The following is a 26,448-nucleotide window of genomic DNA, read 5'->3' as shown; positions in this document are numbered from 1 at the left end:
AAGGGGAAAGACCAGTCTAGCCAGAAATCAGTTCCCTAAGTGTTCTCCACAGCCCAGAATACCCAGAGAGATTCACAGAGTTAAGTAGAGAAGAGAAGGCAAAGGGAGGAGATGGAGGTAACCTGGGGGAGAATAGTGAGAGTCAAAAGGGGAGAGAGCAGTCAAGCTAGTAATCACACCCCTAAATAAAAATGGGTACTGAAGATTAGATTCTTAAAGATACAAAATGATAACAAATACCAAAAAGCAAAGATTAAGAATCTAGAGTACAGGTTAGACTCTCAAAAATACAATATTAAAAATATAAAACCAAATCAATAACAAAAATTATAAAATGTATATGTGAAATTTGGTTTAAAAATAGGGTGTTTTTTTGCAAGATAATATTAGGTTATAAAAATGAAAATTAAAGGAGTAATAAAAAACTTAAAAATAAAAAACTTAAAAAATTTCCAAGTCTCTTCAGTGTCTAATTTCTGCCCTGACGCAAGGGGGCGAAGGTGGTCACTTACTTAGGCTCTCTTGTTCAGTCGTGCTGTGGGGAGGGAGGAACACTGCAAACAAATATCACTGGCATGTGTGGGGAGTGCTCACAGTATATGGACCACACTGGGTTTGCCCCAGCTCATGGCGCCATTGGAGAAGGCAATGGCACCCCACTCCAGTACTCTTGCCTGTAAAATCCCATGGACAGAGAAGCGTGGTAGGCTGCAGTCCATGGGGTCGCAAAGAGTCGGATACGACTAAGCGACTTCACTTTCACTTTTCACTTTCATGCATTGGAGAAGGAAATGGCAGCCCACTCCAGTGTTCTTGCCTGGAGAATCCCAGGGACGGTGGAGCCTGGTGGGCTGCCGTCTATGGGGTCGCATAGAGTCGGACACGACTGAAGTGACGTAGCAGCAGTAGCAGCAGCAGCAGCATGGCGCCTGTGCTTTCCCAGTCTACACTGCCCAGGCTCCAGGTTTCTCTGAAGGGGAACTATGCAATCGGGCCCTGGATTGCGTGCACTTCCCAGGTCTAAGCTGCTCAGTTTCAGGTTCTTGAGTACTCCACAAAGGCACAGACTCTCTTGGGCCTGCATTTTGTGCCCTTCCCAGGTCTGAGGAGCTCAGGCCACCAGGTGCTTGGCGAGTGCACTATCCCAGGTGTGCAGTGCTTCTTATCACCTTTCTGGTCCCAGCTGATCTCAGGCTGTGACTCTCCTGGCATATGTCAACCGTCCAAGATCCTAGGAAGACTTGGTTAGCAAACGGGAGCCTGCTCACAGTTCGGAGGATGCCGTCTCTGGGGCCAAGATTGCCTCTCGCCTTCCAGCTCTGGCTGTCGTCCACCTGCCTTTCTCCCTCCTGCAGGGCAGTGGGCCAGTCCACAGCCAGCTAGCTTTCCTCTGGTATTCACTCAATCCTTTGTTCTGTGAGCTGGCCAGGCTATGACTTAGGTTAGAGCTAATTGCGGGAAATTTCTCTCTCTTTTTTTTTCCTCTCTCTCTCTCTTTTTCTCTCTTTTTCTTTTTCTCTCTCTCTCTCTCTCTGGTTATCCCACAGTTTGGGTTGCTATCTCATGTTGGCTCCTTCAGATTGTCCTCAGGACATCCAGGCCTGGTCCTTACCCTAAGCATACAACCTGTGCCGCCCCCCCCCACCTCCCCCCGCTCGCTGTGGCAGATGCGAGCGTCTGGGCTATCTCCACTGGGAGTTGTAGTTAAGGCATGTATTCTGTGGACTTTTTTCCCCCGCCTCCCAGTTATGTTGCCCTCTGAGATTCCATAACTCCCCACAGACCTGCTGGTGAGAGAGTGGTATATGGAAACTTCTCCTCTTTCATGACTCCCTCCCTGGGATGGCTCTCCATCCCTAACTCTTTTGTCTCTCTTTTTGTCCTTTATATTTTGTCCTGCCTACTTTCAAAGAGAATGGGCTGCCTTTCTGGGTGCCTGGTGTCCTCCGCCAGCGTTCAGAAGTTGTTTTGTGGAAGTTGCTCAGCATTCAAATGACCTTTTGATGAATTTGTGGAGGAGAAAGTGGTCTTCCTGTCCTATTTCTCTGCCGTCTTAGGACCGGCCCCCAGAATTTTTTTTTTTTTAATGGCAAAACTTGTTTAGGTGGTATGCTTTAGTGTTGTCACCTGAGTTGCTCAGTATATTATACTGCTTTACATGCAGAACTTTTCATGGTTTACTTTTAGTTCAGTGTTGCTATTTAGACTGGGCATATTCTAATAGTATTAACCATTTAGCCTTCATTTGCTCCTCCAGTTTACTGTGTGGAACTTTGTTAACTAGCAAAATAATTTGGTATTAGGATCTGTCAACCATGGACTGATTGGTTCTGGAGGTCCTGTTACTTGCTATATTATGAAACTACAGTCCTATGATTTGTTATACTGCCAATATTAGTTTAATCATGATAAAAAAAATGTATCCCTGAGTTTTATATTGGTGAATGGTCATTATTTCTGTCTTGCTGTTGTTATTTGTTGAACAGCATTAATCTAAACCATAGTCACCAAGGTGATTCAAATATATTTGGTAGGTCTTAGACTTTTTCTGGGGGCTTCCCGGGTAGCTTAGCTGGTAAAGAATCTGCCTGTGATTCAAGAGACCCCAGTTTAACTCCTGGGTCAGGAAGTTCCCCTGGAGAAGGGATAGGCTACCCACTCCAGTATTCTTGGGCTTCCATGGTGGCTCAGATGATAAAGAATCCTCCTGCAGTGTGGGAGACCTGGGTTTGATCTCCGGGTTGGAATGATTCCCTGGAGAATGGAATGCTACCCACTCTAGTATTCTTGTCTGGAGAATCCCCATGGACAGAGGAGCATGGAAGGTTACAATCCTTGGGGTCGAAAAGAGAGTTGGACATGACTGAGGGACTAAGCACAGCACAGACTTTTTCTACCATTAAGGAAAAAAAAATTTTTTTTACTGCCTTGCATTGGTACAGAATTGTCATGTTTTCCTGTTACTAAAAATAAGTGGCTAGTTGTTGGCTCAGCAACCCCTCTGTATTATAGATGTGGTCCTGCTAAGATTTTTCACCACCTGTGGTCAAATGTGGTACTTTTCTGGTTTTGAAGTTCTTTGGTGATGGTTTTTTACAGTGTTGCCTCTGCTACTTCTCTGCTAGATCCATCATTTGGCCCAGCTGTATTATGGGATCATCTGACTTCATGGTGTCATTGAAAGGCTTACGTGTGCTAGTGGATGAAAATATTTCAACGGTAAGACTAATCTCCATGTGGTATTTTATCTCAAATCTTTGCCAACATGCTTTGTGCTACGTGTAACACATATTGGGAAGTTTGATGCTGGCACACTTAATTTACCTTAACTTATGGCCAAAATAGGTGAAGGCAATGGCACCCCACTCCAGTACTCTTGCCTGGAAAATCCCATGGACGGAGGAACCTGGTGGGCTGCAAGTCCATGTGGTTGCTAGAAGTCAGACACGACTGAGCGACTTCACTTTCACTTTTCACTTTCATGGATTGGAGAAGGAAATGGCAACCCACTCCAGTGTTCTTGCCTGGAGAATCCCAAGGACGGGGGAGCCTGGTGGGCTGCTGTCTGTGGGGTCGCACAGAGTCGGACACGACTGAAGCGACTTAGCAGCAGCAGCAGCATGGCCAAAATACTGGTAACCATTATTTGGTGTCAGTCTGGATTTATAGCTAACAAGGGTCATTTCAGTTTTGTAATAACAAGATTAAATGTTTTATAGTAAGAACACTGATGTTAGCAACCCTGCTAATCAGTGCAACTCTGAGTAGGGCAGTTAACTTCTTTAAAAACGAAACAAGACAACTATATTGTGACATAATTAATATACTATAAAAGTTACCCTTTTAAAGTTTCAGTAGTTTTTTGTATATTCATAGAGTTCTGCAACCATCATTATTGTCTTACTGTAAGACATTTTCATTCCCCCCAGAAAGAAGCCCCAGACCCGTTAGCAGTCATTCCTCATTTTCCCTGTTTGCTAACCCTGGAAACCACTGATCTAACTTTTTGTTTCTATGAATTTGTCTCTTCTTGTCATTCATATGAGTGGAATCATACAATATGTAACATTTGTGTTTGGCTTCTTTTACTTAGCATGTTTTGGTGATTTAGATGCTGCTATGTGGTGTCAGCATATTGGGCACCTACCAACCTGGGGAGTTCATATTTCAGTGTCCTATCTTTTTGCCTTATCATACTGTTCATGGGTTTCTCAAGGCAAGGATACTGAAGTGGCTTGACATTGCCTTCTCCAGTGGACCACGTTTTGTCAGAACTCTCCACCATGACCCATCCGTCTAGGTGGCCCTACACAGCATGGCTCATAGTTTCATGGAGTTGACTGTGGTCCATGCCATGAAACAAGGCAAATTGGAAGTTGTCAAACAGGAGATGGCAACAGTGAACGTCGCCATTTTAGGAATCAGCAAACTAAAATGGACTGGAATGGGTGAATTTAACTCATATGATTATTATATCTACTACTGTGGGCAAGAATCCCTTAGAAGAAATGGAGTAGCCATCATAGTCAACAAGAGTCCGAAATGCAGTTCTTGGATGCAATCTCAAAAATGACAGAATGATCTCTGTTCATTTCCAAGGCAAATCATTCAGTATCACAGTAATCCAAGTCTGTGTCCTGACAGGTAATGCTGAAGAAGTTGAATGGTTCTATGAAGGCCTCCAAGACCTTCCAGAACTAACACCCAAAAAAGATGTCCTTTTCATTTTAGGGGACTAGAATGCAAAAGTAGGAAGTCAAGAGATACCTGGACTAACAGGCAAATTTGGCCTTGGAGTACAGAATGAAGCAGGGCAAAGTCTAATAGAGTTTTGCCAAGAGAACACACTGGTCATAGCAAACACCCTATTCCAACAACACAAGAGAATATGCTCCAGAGTCTTCAGACTCTGCAGACATTACCAGATGGTCAGTATTGAAATCAGATTGATTATATTCTTTTTAGCCAAAGATGGAGAAGCTCTATCCAGTCAGCAAAAACAAGACCGGGAGCTGACTATGGCTTAGATCATCAACTCCTTATTGCCAAATTCAGACTGAAATTGAAGAAAGTAGGGAAAACCACTAGACCCTTCAGGTATAACCTAAATCAAATCCTTTAGAATTATACAGTGGAAATGACAAATAGATTCAAGGGATTAGATCTGATAGACAGAGTCCCTGAAGAACTATGGACGGAGATTCATGACACTGTACGTGAGGCAGTGATCAAGACCATCCCCCAAAAAAGAAATGCAAAAAAGGCAAAATCATTGTCTGAGGAGGCCTTACAAATAGCTATGAAAAGAAGAGAAGCAAAAGGTAAAAGAGAAAAGGAAAATATACCTATTTGAATGCAGAGTTCCAAAGGATAACAAGGAGAGATAAGAAAGCCTTCCTCAGTGATCAATGCAAAGAAATAGAGGAAAACAATAGAATGGGAAAGACAGAGAGCTTTTCAAGAAAATTAGAGATACCAGGGGAACATTTCATGCAGAGATGGGCACAATAAAGGACAGAAATGGTATGGACCTAACCGAAGCAGAAGATATTAAGAAGAGGTGGCAAAAATACACTGAAGATCTATAGAAAAAAGATCTTCATCACCCAGACAATCATGATGATGTGATCACTCACCTAGAGCCACACATCCTGGAATATGAAGTCAAGTGGGCCTTAGGAAGCATCGCTACAAACAAAGCTAGTGGAGGTGATGGAATTCTAGTTGAGCTATTTCAAATTCTAAAAGATGATGCTGTGAACGTGCTGCACTCAGTATGCCAGCGAATTTGGAAAATTTGGCAGTGGCCACAGAACTGGAAAAGGTCAGTTTTCATTCCAGTCCCAAAGAAACATAATGCCAAAGATTGCTCAAACTATTGCACAATTGCATTAGTCTCACACTCTAGCAAAGTAATGCTCAAAATTCTCCAAGCCAGGCTACAATAGTATGTAAACTGTTAACTTCCAGATGTTCAAGCTGGTTTTAGAAAAGGCAGAGGAATCACAGATCAAACTGCCAACATCTGTTGGATCATCGAAAAAACAAGAGAGTTCCAGAAAAGCATCTCTTTCTGCTTTATTCACTACGTCAAAGCCTTTGACTGTGTGGATCACAACAAGATCTTCAAGAGATGGGAATACCAGACCACCTAACCCACCTCCTGAGAAATATGTATGCAGATCAAGAAGCAACAGTTAGAATTGGACACAGAACAACAGACTGGTTCCGAATTGGGAAAGAAGTTTGTCAAGTCTGTATAATGTCACTCTGCTTATTTAACTTATATGCTGGTTCATCATGAGAAATACTGGACTGGATGAAGCACAAGTTGGAATCAAGATAGCCAGAAAAAATATCAATTACTTCATATATGCAGATGATACCACCCTTATGGCAGAAAAGCAAAGAAGAACTAAAGATTCTCTTGATGAAAGTGAAAGAGGAGAGTGAGAAAGTTGGCTTAAAACTCAACATTCAGAAAACTAAGATCCTGGCATCTGGTCCCATCACTTCATGGCAAATAGATGGGGAAGTAATGGAAACAGTGACAGACTTTATTTTGGGGGCCTCTGTCACTGCAGATGGTGACTGCAGCCATGAAATTAAAAGATACTTTCTCCTTGGGAGAAAAGTTATGACCAACCTAGACACCATATTAAAAAAGCAGACATTACTTTGCCAACAAAGGTCCGTCTAGCCAAGCCTTTGGTTTTTCCAATAGTCATGTAAGGAAGTGAGAGCTGGTCTATAAAGAAAGCTGAGCGCCAAAGCATTGATGCTTTTGAACTGTGGTTTTGGAGAAGAGTCTTGAGAGTCCCTTAGACAGCAAGGAGATAGAACGAGTCCATCCTAAAGGAAATCAGTCCTGAATATTCATTGGAAGGATTGATGCTGAAGCTGAAACTAATACTTTGGCCACCTGATGTGAAGAACTGACTAATTTGAAAAGACCCTGATGCTGGGAAAGATTGAAGGCGAGGAAAAGGGGACGACAGAGGATGAGATGGTTGGATGGCAGCACTGACTCAATGGACATGAGTTTGTGTAACTCTGGGAGTTGGTGATGGATAGGGAGACCTGGTGTGCTACAGTCCACGGGGTCACAAAGAGTCTGACACAAGTGAGCGACTGAACTGAACTCATGTAGTGTCAGATTCCAGGGCACAGGATGACACAGACCCTGCCCGCCTGCAGCACACACTTAGGGGATGGGGGTGGGGGACAGACATGCAAAACAACTGCTGCCTAATAAGAAAATTGCTGTAATGAAGCAGAATATAAAATGCAGAGGGGATATCAACAGCACACCACTGTCTCAATTGAGTTGAGTGGATTTTTGTCCATTTACTCTTCAAGGAGGACATATGCTTGTGTCCATATCACCCAACTTCTCCATCATAGGTGACGTTTTTCCAAGTGCCTCTCATTAAGATTGGGCTTCCCAGGTGGGTCAGTGGTAAAGAATTCCCCTGCCAATGCAGGAGACACTGGTTCGATCCCTAGGTTGGGAAGATCCCCTGAAGGAGGAAATGGCAACCTACATCAGTATTTTTGCCTGGAAAATTCCATGGACAGAGGAGCCTGGCAGGCCATAGTCCAAGGGATCTCAGAGAGTAAGACACAACTGAGTGATAGAACACACATACACACACATAGTATATGTTAGTACTTCATTCCAGTTTTTAGCTGAATAATATTCCACTTTATGGATTAACCTTGTTTTATCCATTCATCAGTTGAACGATATTTTGGGTTTTGTGTGGACATTTTCCTCAGTTATTTACTTTGTGTTACAATTGCTTTGTAATATGGCAACTCTCCATATGCTCTTTTGAGTAATTGACAGGCTACTAAAGTAACTGCATCATTTTACATTTTCACCAAGAAATTTATGAGGATGTCAGTTTATCTCCATTCTCACTTTTCTTTTATAAATGGCCATCCTGGTGGATGTTAAGTATAGTTCACTCTCGAACAGCACAGGGGTTGGGAGCACTGTTCCTCCTCACAGTGCAAAATCTACATGTAACTTATAGTGAGCCCTCCATATATGCTATTCTTCCTGAGGTTCCTCATGTGCATGGATTATCTAGTACTACAGTATTTAGTACTGAAAAAAATCCATCTATAAATGAACTCATGTAGTTCAGACCCATGTTGTTCAAGGAATATCTGTATCTTGTATCTCATGTGGTTTTGCCTAGTATATCTCTGTTGAGCAACTTTTTGTATGCTGATTGGCCATTTGTATTTCTTTGGAGAAATGTATATTCAAATCCTATGTTCACTAGAATTGAGTTATATATCTTTTTATATGTTGTTTACATTTTCATTCATAATAAATTCTTTTTTAAAAAATTTTATTTTTTAATTGAAGGATAATTGCTTTACAGAATTTTGTTGTTTTCTTTCAAATATCAGCAGGAATCAGGCAGGTGCACCCATGTCCCCTCCCTCCCGAACCTCTCTCCCATCTCCCTCCCCATCCTACCCTTCTAGATTGTTACAGAGCCCCTGTTTGAGTTCCCTGAGTCATACAGTAAATTCCCATTGGCTTTCTGTTTTACATGTCATATTGTAAGTTTCCATGTTACTCTCTCCATATATCTCACCCTCTCCCTCCTTTCCTCCCCCATGTATATAAGTCTGTTCTTTTTATCTGTTTCTCCATTGCTGCCCTGCAAATAAATTCCTCAGTACCATCTTTCTAGATTCCATGTATATGCATTAGGGTACAATATTTATATTTCTCTTTCTCACTTACTTCACTCTGGATAATAGGCTCTAGGTTCATCCACCTTATTAGAACTGACTCAAAGGCATTCCTTTTTATGACTAATCCGTTGTATATATGTACCTCAACTTCTTTGTACATTCATCTGTCAATGAACATCTAGGTTGATTCCATGTTCTAGGTATTTTAAGTAGTGCTGCAATGAACATTGGGGACATGTGTCTTTTTCAACTTTGGTTTCCTCAGGGTATATTCCTAGCAGTGGGATTGCTGGGTCATATGGTGGTTTTATTGCTAGCTTTTTAAGGAATCTCCATACCGTCTTCCATTGTGGCTGTATCAGTTTGCATTCCCACCAGCAATGCAAGAGGGTTCCCTTTTCTCCATACCCTCTCCAGCATTTATTGTTTGTAGACTTTTTGATGATGGCCATTCTGACTGGTAAGAAGTGGTACCTCATTGTAGTTTTTATTTCCATTTCTGTAATAATGAGCAATGTTGAGCATCTTTTCATGTGTTTGTTAGCCATCTGTATGTCGTCTTTGGAAAAATGTCTGTTTAGGTCTTTTTTCCCACTTTTTGATTGGGTTGTTTGTTTTTCTGGTATTGAGTTGTATGAACTGCTTGTATATTTTGGGAATTAATTCTTTGTCAGTTGTTTCCTTTGCTATCATTCTCTCCCATTCTGAGGGTTGTCTTTTCACCTTGTTTCTACTTTCCTTTGCTGTGCAAAAGCTTTTAAGTTTAATTAGGTCCCACTTGTTTATTTTTGTTTTTATTTCCATTACTCTAGGTAATGGGTCATAGAGGATCTTGCTTTGATTTATGTCATCGGGTGTTCTGCCTATGTTTTCCCCTAAAAGTTTTATAGTTTCTGGTCTTATATTTAGGCCTTTAATCCATTTTGAGTTTATCTTTGTGTATGGCATTAGAAAGTGTTCTAATTTCATTCTTTTACACATTGCTGTCCAGTTTCCCCAGCACCACTTACTGTAGAGGTTGTCTTTGCCTCATTGTATATTCTTGCCTCCTTTGTCAGGGATAGAGGAGCCTGGTGGGCTGCTGCCTATGGGGTCACACAGAGTCAGACACAACTGAAGCAACTTAGCAGCATAGATGCATGGGTTTATCTCTGGGCTCTCTATCCTGTTCCACTGGTCTATATTTCTGTTTTTGTGCCAGTACCATACTGTCTTGATGACTGTAGCTTTGTAGTATAGTCTGAATCCAGGAAGGTAGATTACTTGAGCTCCATTCTTCTTTCTCAAGACTGCTTTGACTATTCAGGATCTTTTGTATTTCCATATGAACTGTGAAATTTTTTGTTCTAGTTCTGTGAAAAATGCCATTTGTAATTTAATAGGGATTGCATTGAGTCTGTAGATGGCATTTGGTAGTTTAGTCATTTTCACAATATAGCAAAGATTAATAACACTTAAAGCCAGTTCTTTGAGAAGATCAACTAAATTGACAAACCACCAGCCAGACTCATCAAGAAAAAAGAGAGAAAAATCAAATCAACAAAATCAGAAATGAAAAAAGAGAGGTTACAACAGACAACACTAAAATACAAAGGATCATAAGAGAATATTATGAGCAACTACATGCTAATAAAATGGACAACATAGAGGAAATGGACAGATTTTTAGAAAAGTTCAACTTCCTAAGACTGAACCAGGAAGAAATAGAAATTATGAACAAGCCAATTACAAACACTGAAATTGAAACTGTGATAAAAAATCGCCCAAAATACAAAAGCCCAGGGCCAGATGGTTTCACAGGGGAATTCTATCAAACATTTAGATAAGAGCTAATGCCTATGTTTCTGAAACTCTTTCAAAAAACTGCAGAGGAAAGAACACTGCCAAACTCATTCCGCATGGCCACAATCACCCTGATACAAAAACAGGCAAAGACAACGAAAAAAAAAGAAAATTACAGGCCAGTATCATCATTGAATATAGGTGCAAGAATCCTCAATGAAATTCTAGCAAACAGAATTTGACAACACATTAAAAAGCTCATACACCATGATCAAGTTGCGTTTATTCGAGGGATGCAAGGATTCTTCAATATATGCAAATTGATCAATGTAATACACCATATTAACAAATTGAAAGATAAAAACCATATGATCATCTCAATAGATGCAGAAAAAGCCTTTGAAAAAATTCAGCACCCATTTGTGGTCAAAGCATTTCAATAAATGGGCATAGAAGGAAACTGCCTCAATGTGGTAAAGTAAAGGTATATATGATAAGCCCACAGCAAATATTATTCTCAATGGTGAAAAACTGAAAGCATTCAATCTAAAATCAGGAACAGGACAAGCGTGTCCACTTTCACCACTATTATTGACTGTAGTTTTGGAAGTCCTAGCTATGGCAATTAGAGAAGAAAAATAAAAGGAATCCAGATAGGAAAAGAAGTAAAACTCTCAGTATTTGCAGATGACATGATACTATACATAGTAAACCCAAAACAATCAGTGAATTTAGCAGTCATGGGATACAAGGTTCAGTACACAGAAATTGCTTACATTCCTATTGATTTCAAAATGCTTCTTCCATCCTGCAAGCTTCTGGGAACTCTGTTTATTGTTTATAGTATATATAACCATTACAAATCTTCAAACCCTCCAGTGTAGAGGTAACTGTGTTTTCACTACAAAAAGCTTAGAGCCTCATAGAGATAAGAATCCTTTTCCACTTGATGGTTTTGCTTCAGTTTTAAGAGCAACTCCCTAAGAGGTAGCTAAAGGAGACCATCTAGGATACAGAGAGGTATTAAGTTTAGGTCCTATGAAAAGCATTAAAGGAATTAGAGTCATTTAGATTCTGGGAAACAACTCCAAAATGGACAGTTTGTTTTCAGATGTCTTATGCAGTCAAGGATAGTTGGTTTTGTTGCATAAAGGCAATTCTAGTTAATGGAGTAATAGATTCAAGAAGGTCCAAAGATGAAAATACTTTTGGAAGTAATAACCTAGTGGAATTTGAGAATCTCCCCATATGAAAGGTTCGATTACATGCACTTTAAGGTCACGTTTAAGGAAGAAATGTAAGGCTTTAGGTAGCAGGTCATAGAAGATATCTTGGGTTATGTGGTTCTACTTGGTGGCCTTTAAAGCTTTTAAAGTATTTCTTCCTTCAGGGTCAAGGGTCGCCTGGGAAGCAGGCCACTGGAAAATGAGTTATATTGCACAGTCTACTAATGAATAGGAATGAAATAAGACCTCAGCAGTTGTCCAGAGAGTCTCTGGTCTCTGGGAGCCACCATTCTCTCATGGGCTCAGAGTGATGGCTCTTTTGATTATAGCATAGGTTGTAGATTTAGAACTTCAAGGATGGAAGGACCTTTAAAAAAAAAAAAATCTCATATCTAAAACAGGTTATTTTAATTTGACCCTAATTCAAGTTCTTTTATAATATACCCAAGAAACAGTCTTTTAGCCTCCAAGTAGGGGCACTTAGTAGTGGGGAACTCCCTGAGTTAGTTTGACTCTTCTTTTAAGAGCTCTTTGCAACATTGAGCTAAAGTATATCTTTCTACAGTTTCAACTCACTCATTACATTTGTATTATGCCTCAGTTCAAGAATATTGCTTTATTGTTCTCTCTTCTGCATCTTCAGCTTCTCTCTGCCGTCTTTTTGCTGCCATACACTGTGCTGGGTGATGGGGATATGGAGATGAATTAAACATGATTCCTGCCCTCAAGGAGTTCTCAGCCTAGTGAGAGTTTGACATGTACACAAAGAATTACAACAGTATGGTATGCTCTACAATGGAGGTATGTACAAGATACTGTGGGATTCAGAAGAGAAATCATTTGACTGAATCTGGACATGCAAAGGTTAGAGAACTGATGATTAAGTTGAATCTCAAAAAAAGTAAAGATTGACTAAGCAGAAAAAGTATGGAGATTAGAAATAGAATGATAAATTGGGAATTACAGTTAATTCATGAAATTAGGTTGTAAATGTGGGCCTTGAATAGACCTTTATATAGTGTGAAATGAATCCAGTGAAAGTGAAGTTGCTCAGTTGTGTCCGACTCTTGTCGTGTGTGACCCCATGGATTGTAGCTCGCCAGGCTCCTCCGTCCATAGGATGTTCCAGGTGAGAGAGTATTGGAGTGGGTTGCCATTTCCTTCTCTAGAGGATCTTCCCGACCCAGGGTTTGAACCCAGGTCTCCCGCATTATAGGCAGACACTTTACTGTCTGAGCCACCAGGGAAGTCTTATTTTGAATCAAAGCAAATTAAATTTGGATTTCATTTTGAGTGTTTTAAGAAGGGGATGCTTTTGATGGTCACTGAGATGGTAGTAAGTTATGGAAGATTTTCAGATCTAGACAGGGAGATCAGTTAGAAGGATACTATAGTAGTTAAGATGATAAGTGATCTAAAGCTGGAAGGAGTGACAATGAAGATAACCTCTTAAATACAATGTTAAACAAATTATAGATATAATTAGAACATGGGAAAATTTAGGCTTTCAGACTGGCAAATGGGTATCCTCCATCCCCACCTTGACCTTCATGAAAGATCCTTGCATGTTTTATTATTTAGGTGTTGCCATTGGTTTCTTCAAGACCAGGGCTTGGCTGCATAGATTTTGCAAGTTCTTTTAGGGGGTGGGGCAGCCACATGTGAAATGTCGACTCTAAGAAAGACAACTGAAGAGCCGCAGACTTCTCATAGTGTTACTAAGTTCTTGATCCTTCTCATCAGTAGCAGGGCTACCCACACTGTCACGTATCTTCCAAAATATTTTTTACCAAAACTGGAGGCTTTTATACCCTCTCAAGGAAGAAATGGCCTTGGTTGTTATTGTCTTAATGCTTTATTTTGCTTAAGGATTTTTGAATGTTTATATCTCCTGGTAAAAAATATTTACAATAATTAAAAATATAAATATATCCTGAATTTATTTTCTTGTTTCTCAAAGCAATATAAATACAATGTTTGGCAAATTCTCTCCTTAAGGCTCAGAGGATTCAGAGAATGGCCTTCTGTGACTAGAATAATTGATTGGAGAGTATGTTTAAGTAGACCTTTTGTATTTTCAGTGAACCTTATGTAACTAGCCATGCTGAAGAGCAGTGGAGGGGAGAAGGGTTGGAAGAGGAAGCCCTGAGCAGGACAGCAAAACAGTACAGTGACAGTTTGGGCCTTGCACTCAGATCTAGTCTCATACTTACCAATGTAGTTTTGAGCATGGTTTTTCACCTCTCTGTGGTACTTTATTTCTTCTTATGTAAAATAGAATTAGTGATATCTTTTTGCAATGATGAGTGGGGGTGGGAATATAAGGATTTAATGGGATTATTTGTGTAAATTGCTTGGAACAGATGTGGGGTATGCTGAATGCTATATGAACTGTAGCTGTTGATAATGATGTTAACCTTGACAAGGATTTAAAAAACATAGTTAACTAAAGGTACTTAACATTTTATATTGTCAATAAGGATGTTGGGGTTTGCAAAAGAAAGTAAAGCTACCTGATCTCAAGGTTTTCAGTGGCATGCTAGAGGGAAGTCACTTTTCTGCTTTTTTTTTTTCCCCTCTGCCAAATAGGTTGGGAAACCAGATGACTTTTGTCCATGCCCTGATCACTAATCTATTGCATTTGCTCTTATTTCCAAATATAAAACTGTTGAAATTTTGTATAATACCTAAACTGAATAAAGTTATCCTAAAAAATGTAGAAAAATACTTTGGAATTGGTCAAAACTGGATTTGAAACCTATTACTAGCTATGTGATCTAAGGCATGTTACTTAACCTAATTGAACCTCAGTTTCTTAATCTAATATATAATAATTAATTTGCAGGGTGTTCATGAGGATATTGTAAAGTGTGTGTTATAAGCACGCTATAAATTACAGCTATCATTGTTAGTTCTTGGGACATTCACCGCATGACAGAAACAACAGCAGGCCCTGGTGGCTGGGAGGACTTCATGGATCCAACAGCAACCTGAAGAAATCCTACTCGGATGGATATAATACAACCTGCTAAGTGTCCTAGCACTTATCAGGTTGTATTATCATTGTCCGTGTCTATGGCTCTCGTCTACCAGACTCTAAATTCCTTACAGGCAAGGACAGTGCCTTATTCATCTTTGTATTCGCAGTGCCTAATCCGGTGCACATTGTAGGCCTCATTAAATGTTTGTTGAATGAAAAAATGAATCATCAACAGACATTAATTGGGCGCCTGCTCTGTGATCTCCATGGGCTCATCTTGTCCCCGCCAGTTGCCTACAACGTCCAAGCTGTCTTCAATATGCTTTCTTCTGAAGCTCACTCCTGTCTTCTAATTCTTTTGCCAAGGACTTTTCTGTGTAGTGCAAAGACAGCAAATATACTTCATCTCAAGTACCATCTCCAGTCAATTGATAGTACCTGTCTTTATTATGTTCTATAAAAACAGTTCTGAAGCCAGGTGTCAACTCAGTATGAAAGAGGATTATAACTAATTAGTGATGTTTGCTGGGGGTGGGGGAAGGGGATTAGCAGCATACGTGCCATATATATGTCATATTTAATATTGTGTTTTCCATGAAATACTCTGTTTCCATGCCTGTATTTTAGTCTTGGCTACTTGCAGATGTTGCATTGCTGCTGCTGCCACCACTGCTGTTACTACACTACACTTGCTACGAGTTGTTCCTTGGGTAGGACCAGAGTGATCATTGATCAGAAACTCATCCTCACAGTCTGGGGTTTGCTCCTGTTGCTGGTATTCACAGTTTTCCCCTTTCAACTTTACCTCAGCTAACCCCTTACCTACATTAACAGGTAGGCCTTTGGTTTATGTTCACCACTCAACAGGCTCATATTTCCTTTTTATTATTTACTGTGATTAATCATTGCTTCATGAGAAGCCTTCTATTAGAAGATGTGACAACTAGAATACAAGTTAAACCATTCCATCAAGGCCCTACAGTGAATCATATAAGCTCCCTTTTAATATAGGAGAAAATTGAGCATACTCACACACTATAAGGCAAGGGAGAAGGGAGATATTGTACATATAGGAGAGAGATGATAACATATGGCTCTTAGAACATAGGCAGAGGGCTAGCCTTAGATCAAAGGAGTTACCTCTTTACTGGGGCATAGTGATAAGAATAGGAATTAGAAACAGTACTGATAAGGGTGTTGGAGATTTTTAATTGTAGAGGTGGGTGAGAGGAAGCTGACCAGGGACAGGATTACAGAAACAAGAGTCTTAAGAAATATCCAGGCCATATCAAAGTGAGCAACTAGTTTGAAACTTGATTAGAGACTCAGGAAAAGAAAAGGTAATCTTGGGCCATTGTCACAAGTAGCATTTGGTCGCCTAGAATTGATTTTGCTTGATTGAGGGATAGGGGCTTCTCAGGTGGCTCAGTGGTAAAGAATCCGCCTGCCAGTGCAGGAGCCACAGGAGATGAGCAGGTTCGATCCCTGGGTCGAGAAGATCCCCTGGAGGAGGGCATGGCAACCCATTCCAGTATTCTTGCCTGGAGAATTCCATAGACAGAGGAGCATGGTGGGCTACAGTCCAGAGGGTCACAAAGAGTCAGACATGACTGAATGAGCATGATTGAAGGATGGACAGCTAGCAAGAGAAGAGTTAAACACCAATGGATTTGAGTATCCAGATTGTATATGGAAGGAAGGTCAGAGTCTACATAGAAAAAGTGGCCTTAGTATGATCAGGATGGGTGCTGAGTCTTTGGAAAATGGTATGATAGGATCTATATCAGAGACTGAACTTTGGAATGGTAAAATTTAAAAACTGGAGTGATCAAGATACCCATGATGCTAGGATGTCAGATGGTTGTTTACTTGGGTATTGAAATGACCCAGGATTATAGCAAAAGCTGGATTAGGAATGAACACTGAGGGCTAGATAAAATAGGTTTCAGTGACTGAAGAATGATCTGGGGGTGGCACATGACAACTGTACAGGTGCAAGAGAAGAAAGGATGCAGTGGGTGGAAATTACTAGAAGATGCAAAAACTGTTGTTTGTCCATTGCACTGAGGTTTTGGCTGGCAGAATGCACATCTAAAATGATTCCCTTCTCTATCAAGTGCTTATTCTATGCCTGACATTTTGCTGTGTGCCATATGTTTCTCCCTTTTGGTCTGTCACATATCCTGTGTGAAAATAAACAGCAATCCCAGGTGAGGGTTAGGGTTAGACTGCTGGCCCTTAGCACTGGTGCAATCCTGTTGCCATCTCCTAACTCTTTGAAAGAGCAGAAGGCTGGTCATCTGCAAGTGTCAGAAAAAGATTTAGGATCAAAATTTCTCCTTGACCTTGATGTAGCTTGATTACATGGTACATGCTTTTGTTGGCTGTGTTCCATAATATGCTTTGGCCTCTGAGCCTCTGAGTTGAGGAGTGAACTAGAACTGTCCTTTAAAAGACAGGCACAGTTCCTTAAAAACACATATTAATTCAGAACAAGACACAGTCCTATTATCTAATTGAGCTTTTAAGATAAAGAGTAGACAAAAGAAAGCCCACATCAGTGGATGAATAACAAAACCACTTTGTAAAAGCCATTTAGGGTCAGGATACATCCAGTTTAGTGGCCCTGTTGTAGATGTTCCCTGTGTTGTTGGGAAGGAGGGCTGGAAATTGATGCAAAGAAATAGCCCTTAGAACTTGGAAGGTAAAGTTTAGGGTGAGTCTCTGTGAGCCCTCTGACACCGCATGCAGTCCTTTTTCTTTTGTTATAGTCTTCAAACGAGTCAATATTCCAATGAAGGTTTAGAGCCAGTGTGTTAGAGTGACCAGGCCTTCAGACAGCCTATCCCCTCCTGTGGGGGCTGCTGTATATTTATTCCTCAGGAGAAGCTGGTAGAAGACTTCATGAAGGAGAAGAAAAGGAAAAAAATCAAAGGATGACTACAGCCTCTCTTCATCTCAGCTTTGCAAAGCATGACTCAACAGAGAGATCACATTCTTGAAGACTCTCCAGACCACAGGTTGCTCTTTTCAATTGCATACTTAGCCCTCTCAGTTCCTTTCTGTTTTCAGAAGTTGTACTCTATGTGTATATATGAACTATCACTTCCCATAAAAAGGACCTCATGTAGTCAAAAACTGCCAGATCTCCAATGCTGAAATATAGAATATAGGCCCCCAGAGATGAGTTTTAAGTTTCAGCAACATAAAACCCCAGCTTTATGGAAGGAAGGCAGTTAGTTGACTTGAAAGTAACCCCAGCCCCTGTGTTTATAATCCTTTTTCCTTCAGTCCCATGACTGAGATATACTGATTAAAGCAAATAAAAGCCATAACTTTCTACTTCCTCTGGCACTGGGAGTTTTTCTCCTTCACTATCACTTCTTTCCATCTGTTAAAAACCAAGGAGGTATGAATGCTAAGGTTGGGGTTGAATTTGTCATAATTACTGCTTTAGTTGGGGAATACTCATATTAATCAGCCTAATACCAACTCCTATCTTATCTCCTGGCAGCCACCACAGACACTAACCACAGACACTAACCACAGCCAGCAACTGGACCTCAGCCCTGGGATTTACTCTTGATGTCTCAACTGATTATGAAATCAGTAGGAGAGCTTGTATCCCTTTCTAACTTGCTCATCAGAGATTTTAAGATTTGCATACATGTGGTATGTAAGGACACAAATCTTAGGGGTTAATAGTAAACTGTCAGGAGTCCTGGTTACTTTTTGTCTCTTGGAAATGGGAGAGATAGGGTATGGGAAAAGTGGAAAGTCTTATACCTTTCAGATATTCTCAGTGATTGCTCAGGACACCCATAATCACATCTTCTGATGCCTTATCTTATATCATGCCTCTCCTTTCTTCAGAATCGCAGTACACTCCTTGCTCTCTCTAGCCACTTTTCATTTCCTGCTCCACGCTGATGGGTTTTAGCAAGTGTTTTTTCTTTCCCTTCCCCCAGGCCATATGTCTGTAACAGGCCCCAGCTGGGAAGAGCCTTATTGTGAATGACTGAATGAAACTTCAATGAATCTTGGGAGTGACCTCATGTTTCTCTCTGGATATGTGGAGAGAAGGAGTGCAGTGCAGAGAGGAAGGAGAGGGAAACTATGATATCCCATTATAGAGTAACAAATGCTTGACATTTTAGTGGGTATTAGACCTAAAAGTCTACATGATTGAAGGAAGCAAACCATGATCTCTGCTGTTTGTGAGTGAAGATAGGAATGAACTCATTTCCTTGAAGAATGAAGGGAGGGAGGGAGAAGAAAGAACTGAAGGAAGTCATAAAATCCTTTACTTAATTGGAGGAAGCACTGAGACTCACTTCATGAACTTGTACTTTTTAAAGGTAGATTGAAGATAAGTTGTTGTGCTGCACTATTTCTGTTGCTACTCGTGAGAGTCACTACCAGCCTCTCTTCTCAGGTAGGTCTGCCTTTGTGGAGGTTTCTGTTGACCTTTATAAAGAAAGAACCCCCAAAAAAGTTTGCAACTTAGAAGAACTCTGGTTCAATGACAGGGTGTTAAAGGGGTTGAGGACAGAGGAAATGACACAAATAGTACCATATAGCTCCATTTTTATTTTATTTTTTCTTTTTAATAGGATTAATGAATGGGCCAGAAACCGTGGGCAGAATGACTTCAGGCAACCCCAAACACCAGATATTGGCATAAGGAAACAGTACAATGAAAAGTCAATACTTGGACCTTTGTCATTCCACAAAGCATGATGTACTATCTAAAACAAAAAAGAAGAGCTGCTTTGGAGAAGGGTTTTAAAAGATTGTTTCATCAGAAGAAAGATTTAGAAGAGGGAAAACTTCCAGTTATATAAGATGGGCATTTTAGCTTTTAAAGGCATCTGTCCCCTGTGTAGGTCATTGAGATTGATACCAGGAGCAGATTGTGGCTGCCAAAGACAGTTTAATTAAGTGGTTTCATGCTCCTAGAGAGATGGTGTCACTCTCTTGTCTCTCACTTTGGTGGATATCCATCTGCAATGAGTCCAGTACCTGAAGGAGCAAGAGAACAACAAGTATACAGGGGGACAACAGTATGGCCTTCTGAGTGAAGATAGCAGCGGAAAATGTCATGAGATTGACTGCATTGGGCTGGGCTTGTTCTTTTAAAAAAAAAAAAACAAGTCTTATTTTTGATGATAAAAGTAACAGGTGGTCATAGTTAAAAAAATAAAGTGAAAGGTATAAATTGAAAAGTAAAGAATATGATTTTACAACTCAGAAAATCTTATCATTTGCATGTTTCCTTTTACAACTTTAAAAAAGTGTAACAGTTTAAAATTGACATTGTACTTGTTAATCTCCAACTTGCTCATTTGAAAATAAATAAGCATTTTTCCATGTCATTAGAATTACTTAAAAACACTATATTGCGTCACATAATATTTCATAAGAAAAATCCACCAAGCAACTGAGAGCTCTTTTCAGTTGTTGAGAAATCACATATACAATCAACAGCATACAGAAGATTTAAACAACACAAATTACAAGCCTTACAAAATGTGAATGGAAATATATACACTTCTGACTTGAGTTACAGAAAACAATTCATTTGAAGTACATTTGGAATGCTTGCAAGAATTGATTCTTGGGAGAAAGAACAAGATGGCAGAGAACAGGATGTGAAGCTCACCCTCTCTCATAAATAAAACAAAAATACATCTACATGTGGAATAATTTTCACAGCATATCTATTGAACACTGCCAGAAGACCTCTGACTGCTAAAAAGGCAAGAAAGTCACAGTGTAACTGGGTGGGAAAAAGAAAAGCAAGAAAGGAATCAAGATGGGACCTGCATCCCTAGGAGGGAACTGTGAAAGAAGAAAGGGAGTTTCACAGCCTCAGAGGAAAATGCAATAGCCATTTCTCTGCAGCCAGAGCAGAGGGAGAACTGCACAGATGGTCAGTGCTGATGTCCTGCACTCCTCAGCCTGACACGCACATCTTCCAGTGCTGGTGGAGGCTGGATACTGAAACTCGGGCTTCAGAGATAAAACCCTGTGAGAGGACTGGGATAGGCTATGGGTAGACAGGCTGGGGGAAGAGTGGGAATCCTACCGGGGTCCAGCCCTGGTTGGATCCAGGGATTCCCTCAGGATGACGGCGTTGGCGATTAAGGGATAGCAAAGGCTGAGAGATTTATTAGAGGCTCAATAATAACTGGTTTACGTGGGAAATCAATAAAGTTCGTGACACCAAACTTGCTCTGACCACGGAGGCCGCAGGTGCCCTCTCGAATAGCGGAAGGTGCCCCACCTTAGGCACCTTCTCGAGTGGGTCTTAGAAGCCCAGGCAAATAAGTGGTCACAGAGGACCCCCGGGCTCCAAATTATTTTGGCATGAAGGAAGAACAGAAGAGAAAAGGAGGAAAAGGAAACAACGACACAGGGAGACCAAGCTTCGGTGAGCAAGGCCCATAGCTTTATTTTCAACGGGCTTTTATACTGTAAGTTGCACATAGAGGATAATAGGGGGTGTGAAATCATGCAAAGTCAGCAGTCTTTGATCCTTATTGAGACCAGGCTTTCTTTTCTGTAAATTTATGGTATACAAATACAAAAAGATTTACATCATCTTCTGGCCAGAAGGCCTATTAACATTTTATGACTCTGACAAAGGTTTGTCAACCATAAGACTTATTTTCTCTAAGAGTAATTATTTTAAAGTTTGGCGCCATCCTCCGAAGGTGTTAGATAAAGTTACATTCCTATAGGGCAGAGGTGCAGTGGGTTTACAACAAAGGAAAGAATTTATTACCTTAAGGGTCTAAAGTCGCTAACACCAAGGCCACTACTAATTTTTTCTGCATACCAACTATATTAATACACATTCAAGGATACAATACAGGGGATGTGGAAACTTGGCAGCAAGCATTGGCTCATCAATGAAATCTAGTTTTATTCTGACAGCTTCTAACTCTCTGAGAGGCTCTAAGCTATTTGAATATCTTAAGCTTCCCGTGCTTCTCGAAGTTGGGAGACTGTAAACAATCGTATGCATAGCTGTAGGAGTCCAGGTAAACTTGTCAGGCAAGTTTGCCATCTGAGGGGTTTGTGAACTAAAACACTCTTGTCACACCCAGGAACTTTATTAACTGGAGCTGTAAGTTAACTCTTTCAGAGAGACAGATGGTGGTGGGGAACAGCCCCCCATAAAAGAGGTGTAGGTGAGAGCACAAAGCAGTAAAGCAGGCAGACTCTGGATTTGGGGTAGACGCTCAGGCAGGCCCAGAGGGGCACCCCTCGAGTTCTGGCTTGCCTTGCCCACCAGAAATCTCCCACATAATCTTGTTATGGGTGGGGACTCCCGTGCTGGCTCCCGGCAGAATCCAGTGCAACTGTGGCTGGGAGTGTAAGCGGAGGAAGCCTGGGCCACCTTAGAGTCCAGTTGCCATTGTTTGTGGGGTGTATGAGGGGAGGGATTGCACTGGATTATAGACTTTTTCCCTGTGTGAATGCTCACAGAGGGCAGGACACTACCTACACAGGCTCCAGGGACTGTTACAAATCACTACCACCTGCCCAGAAACCAGGAATGGTCCTGGGCCCCTGCTGACACCCATCCAAACTCCAGGAGTGGTTGTACACTCATGTGCTACCATATGTCCCAGGCATGCACCTGAGCTGTCTGCCTGAGCTGAGAACCCCAAGATCAGGCACCCACCACTACATCTGCCCACCCCCTATCAAGGGGAAAACAGCAAAGGCTGAGGAAAGGGGCAAAAGACAATTCTCCAAGACCACAATTGATGTATCTCCTAAACTTAGGTAAATATAGGTGAAATGGAGCAGAGGGACCACTCCCAGTTAAAAGAATGAGCATTTCCCTGAAAAAAATTAACAATAAAACAGGCCTCTTCAGTATAACAGACACAGAGTTCAAAAGGGAAATAATGAAAATATTGAAGGAATTAAGAAAGGCTCTCTACAGAAATGCAGAGTACTGTAAAAAGGAACCAGAAACTATAAAGAAGAACAAAGAAAAAATAGAAAACTCATTTTGCAGAGAAAAGCTCAACTAAGGCCAATGAAAATCAGAATGAACAATGGAGAAGAATGAATAAGTGACTTGGAATATAGAATAATGGAAATCATCCAATCAGAATAGCAGACAGAAGGCCAAACTGGGGGAAAAAAATGAAAGCAATATAAGAGACCCATGGGATAATATAAAGTGTGCCAAACTATGCATAATAAGGATTCCAGGAAAAGAAAGAGAAAGGGGGGGTCGAAAATATATTTGAAGAAATTATGCCTGAAAACTTACAAAACCTAAAGAAGGAAACAGAAATCCAGGTACAGGGAACACAGAAGATGGATGCTTGTTTATCCCAAACAATATAAACCCAAGCATATCTACACCAAGACATTTTAACTGAAATGGAAAAAGTTAAAGATGGGATTCTTAAGGAAGCAAGAGAAAAACAGTTAATTATAAAGGAACCCCCATAAGGATAACAGTTGATCTCACTACAGAAATGTTGCAGGCCAGAAGGAAGTGGAAAGATATATATTCAAAGTCCTGAAAGGGGAAAATCAACAATTAGGATACTCTACCCACTTAGAATAGGAGAGAGGAAGAATTTATCAGAGAAGCAAAAAATAAGAATATAGCAGTACTAAAGGCAATACTGGAAGTTCTCTAGAAAAGAAGTAAAAATCCATAGGAAAGGGAAAATCATAACTGGAAAATAAGTCAATACACAGATTTGGAAAAAAGAAAATGTGTAACAGTGATAACCACAATGAACAGCAAGAAAAAAAAAAAGATGTAAAAGAGGACATCAAAATCATGAAATTTGGGGGTAGACAGTAGGAAAATGTAGATTTTTTTCCCCCAGAATGTGTTTGAGCCTATTGAGACTACTAGTCTAAGGTAAGTAGATATAGAAAGGGGTTTACATATTTGACAGAGTAACCGCAAATCAAAAGCATACAATAGATTAAAAAAAAAGAACATAAGCATTATATGAGAGAAAATCATCATGCCACAAAAGGAAAAATAGAAAAAGAAAGGAACAAAGAAGAAACATAGAATCAATGACAAAACAAGGTTTAAAATGGCAATAAATACATAACTATCAATAATTACATCAAATGTCAAGAGACTAAGTGCTCCAAAAGAAACAGAGTAGCAAATTGGGGGAAAATGTGAGCCTATGACACGCTGCCTACAAGAGACCCACTGTAGGGCAAAGGACACGCACAGATTGAGACTATGGAAAATATTTTATGCAAATAGAAATGATAACGCGGGTGTCACAATATCATATCTCAGAGAAAATAGACTTTAAAACAAAGGCGTGAAGAAAGATAAAGGAGGAATATATAATGATAAAAAGATAATATAGGATTCTCTACTCATCAACATATATACACCTAATATAGGAGCACCCAAATACGTATCAGACCTAAAGGAAGAAACTGACAGGAATATAATAGTAGGAGGCTTTAACACCCCACTCACATCAATGGAAAGATCTTCCAAACAGAATAAGGCAACAGAAATATTAAATGATAAAATGGACTTGATATTTTCAGGACATTACATCAAAAAAAAAGAAAGAAAAATACACATTGTTTTCAAGTGCACATGGAACATTCACTAGGATTGACCACTTACTATCGCACAAACCAAGCTTCAACAATTTAAGAGTACAGAAATTATTTCAAGCATCATTTCTGACCACAGTGGAATAGAACTAGAAATTAACCACAGAAAGTGAAATGAAAAAAAAAAAAAATGATTACATGGAGACTAAACAACATGCTACCAAAAACCCAATGGGTCAATCAGTTCAGTTCAGTTGCTCAGTCGTGTCCAACTCCTTGTGACCCCATGAACTGCGGCTCACCAGGCCTCCCTGTCCATCACCAACTCCTGGAATTTGCTCAAACTCATGTCCATTGAATCAGTGATGCCATCCAACCGCCTCATTCTGTCGTTTTTGAGACTGCATCCAAGTACTGCATTTCGGACTCTTGTTGACCATGATGGCTACTCCATTTCTTCTAAGGGATTCCTGTGCACAGTAGTAGATAAAATGGTCATCTGAATTAAATTCACCAATTCCAGTCCATTTTAGTTTGCTGATTCCTAGAATGTCGATGTTCACTCTTGCCATCTCCTGTTTGATCACTTCCAATTTGCCTTGATTCATGGACCTAATATTCCAGGTTCCTCTGCAATATTGCTCTTTACAGCATTGAACCTTGCTTCTATCACCAGTCCCATCCACAACTGGGTGTTGTTTTTGCTTTGGCTCCATCCCTTCATTCTTTCTGGAGTTATTTCTCCACTGATCTCAAGTAGCATATTGGGCACCTACCGACCTGGGGAGTTCATCTTTAAGTGTCCTATCCTTTTGCCGTTTCATACTGTTCATGGGGTTCTCAAGGCAAGAATACTGAAGAGGCTTGCCATTCCCTTCTCCAGTGGACCACATTCTGTCAGAACTCTCCACCATGACCCGTTGTTCTTGGATGGCCTCACAAGGCATGGCTTAATTTCATTGAGTTGGACAAGGCTGTGGTCCGTGAATGGGTCAGTAATAAAGAGGAAATTAAAAATACCTTGATTGATTTGCATATATTGAACTATCCTTTTGAACTTGGGATGAATTCTACTTGGTTGTGGTGTATGATTTTTTTTATGTGCTGTTGGGTTCAGTTTGCTAATGTTTTGTTGAGAAACTTTGTAGTATTCTACATGGGATCTGAAACAGAGAAAAAAAGGGGGGAATATTAGGTAAAAACTGAGTAAATTTGCATGAAATAGCTTTAGTTAATAATGTATCATTTTTACATTGCTAATTCTAAAATATGTATTATAACAATGAAAGATTTTGTAAAACACGGAACTAGGTTGAGTATATGGAAAATTTCTGTACCACCTTTGCAATTTTCTGTAAATCAAGAATAGCTGTAAATTAAGAATTAATTAAAATTCAAGGTACTTGCCTAGTGGCTCAGTGGTAAAGAATCCACCTGCCAATGCAGGAGACACAGATTTTATCCCTGGTTCAGGAACATCCCATATGCCACAGGACAACTAAGCCCATGCACCACAACTACTGAGCCTATGCTCTAGAGTCTGGGAGCCACAACTAACAAAGCTTGAATGCTCTAGAGCCTGTGCTCCACAACAAGACAAGATGCCCCAATGAGAAGCCCATCCACCAGAGTAGCCCCCACTCTCCACAACTAGAGAAAAGCCTGCACAGCAACAAAGACCCAGCACACCCAAATAAAAAAAATCAAAAAGAAAAAATAAAGTTCAAAAAATAATTGATTCTCCATTAAAAAATTATTTACTAATTTATAGAATTGGTATCATAGCATCCATGTTGTCAGGCTATATTGCAATTAAGTTATATGTTAATAGGGTAAATAAAACATCTACCTAGAGGGTAAATAAAACATCTACCTATATTTTGCAATTAAAAATATATGGATCAAAGAAATCATAAGGGACAAATTAAAATACTTAATGTTTAAACATAATGAAAATACTACATATAAAAAGCACGATGAAAGCGTGGTTTGAGGGAAGTTTACAGCCTTAAATACGTATATTAGATGGCAGGGTGAAAATTAATCAGCTAGGTATCCAACCTACAAACATAGTAGGAACAACGAGGGAGGAGGGAGCAGAAGTAAGAAGGTATTAAAGGCAAAAGCATAAATTCATAAAATAGAAAATAAAGACAAAGA

At 40.2% G+C, this 26,448-nt stretch overlaps 1 protein-coding gene and 1 long non-coding RNA gene across 55 annotated transcripts in view; one reads left to right on the top strand and one right to left on the bottom strand.

Moving 5' to 3' along the window:
• LOC147340638 (uncharacterized) overlaps positions 1-20,081 on the top strand; it is an 83,312-nt gene extending 63,231 nt beyond the window's left edge. For 6 of the 46 annotated variants that reach the window (XR_015159526.1, XR_015159521.1, XR_015159525.1 and 3 more), the window contains 6 exons: positions 3,126-3,219; positions 12,370-12,527; positions 15,350-15,540; positions 17,590-17,726; positions 19,065-19,141; positions 19,320-20,081. Coding sequence is in view for 34 of the 46 variants with exons in the window: in XM_086388948.1 (XP_086245074.1) it covers positions 3,100-3,219; positions 15,350-15,520 (291 nt within the window). In the remaining 12 variants the exon portion in view is untranslated. Of the gene's footprint in view, positions 1-3,099; positions 3,220-4,216; positions 5,335-12,369; positions 17,727-18,220; positions 18,379-18,674; positions 19,142-19,319 lie in introns of those variants that run through there. The other 40 variants (XM_086388968.1, XM_086388966.1, XM_086388969.1 and 37 more) reach the window with 29 other exon arrangements.
• The window catches only part of LOC147340636 (uncharacterized), a 193,752-nt gene continuing 186,580 nt past the window's right edge, over positions 19,277-26,448 (bottom strand). For 8 of the 9 annotated variants that reach the window (XR_015159532.1, XR_015159534.1, XR_015159536.1 and 5 more), the window contains one exon: positions 19,277-25,451. This is a non-coding gene — a long non-coding RNA (uncharacterized LOC147340636). The remainder of the gene's footprint in view (positions 25,452-26,448) is intronic. The other variant, XR_015159538.1, reaches the window with a different exon arrangement.

Source organism: Bos grunniens, chromosome X, assembly GCF_055505025.1.
Source record: "Bos grunniens cultivar Pamir isolate PY7600 chromosome X, Bosgru_T2T1.0, whole genome shotgun sequence".
Lineage (NCBI taxonomy): Eukaryota > Metazoa > Chordata > Mammalia > Artiodactyla > Bovidae > Bos > Bos grunniens.
This window is presented reverse-complemented; position numbering and strand designations above follow the sequence as displayed.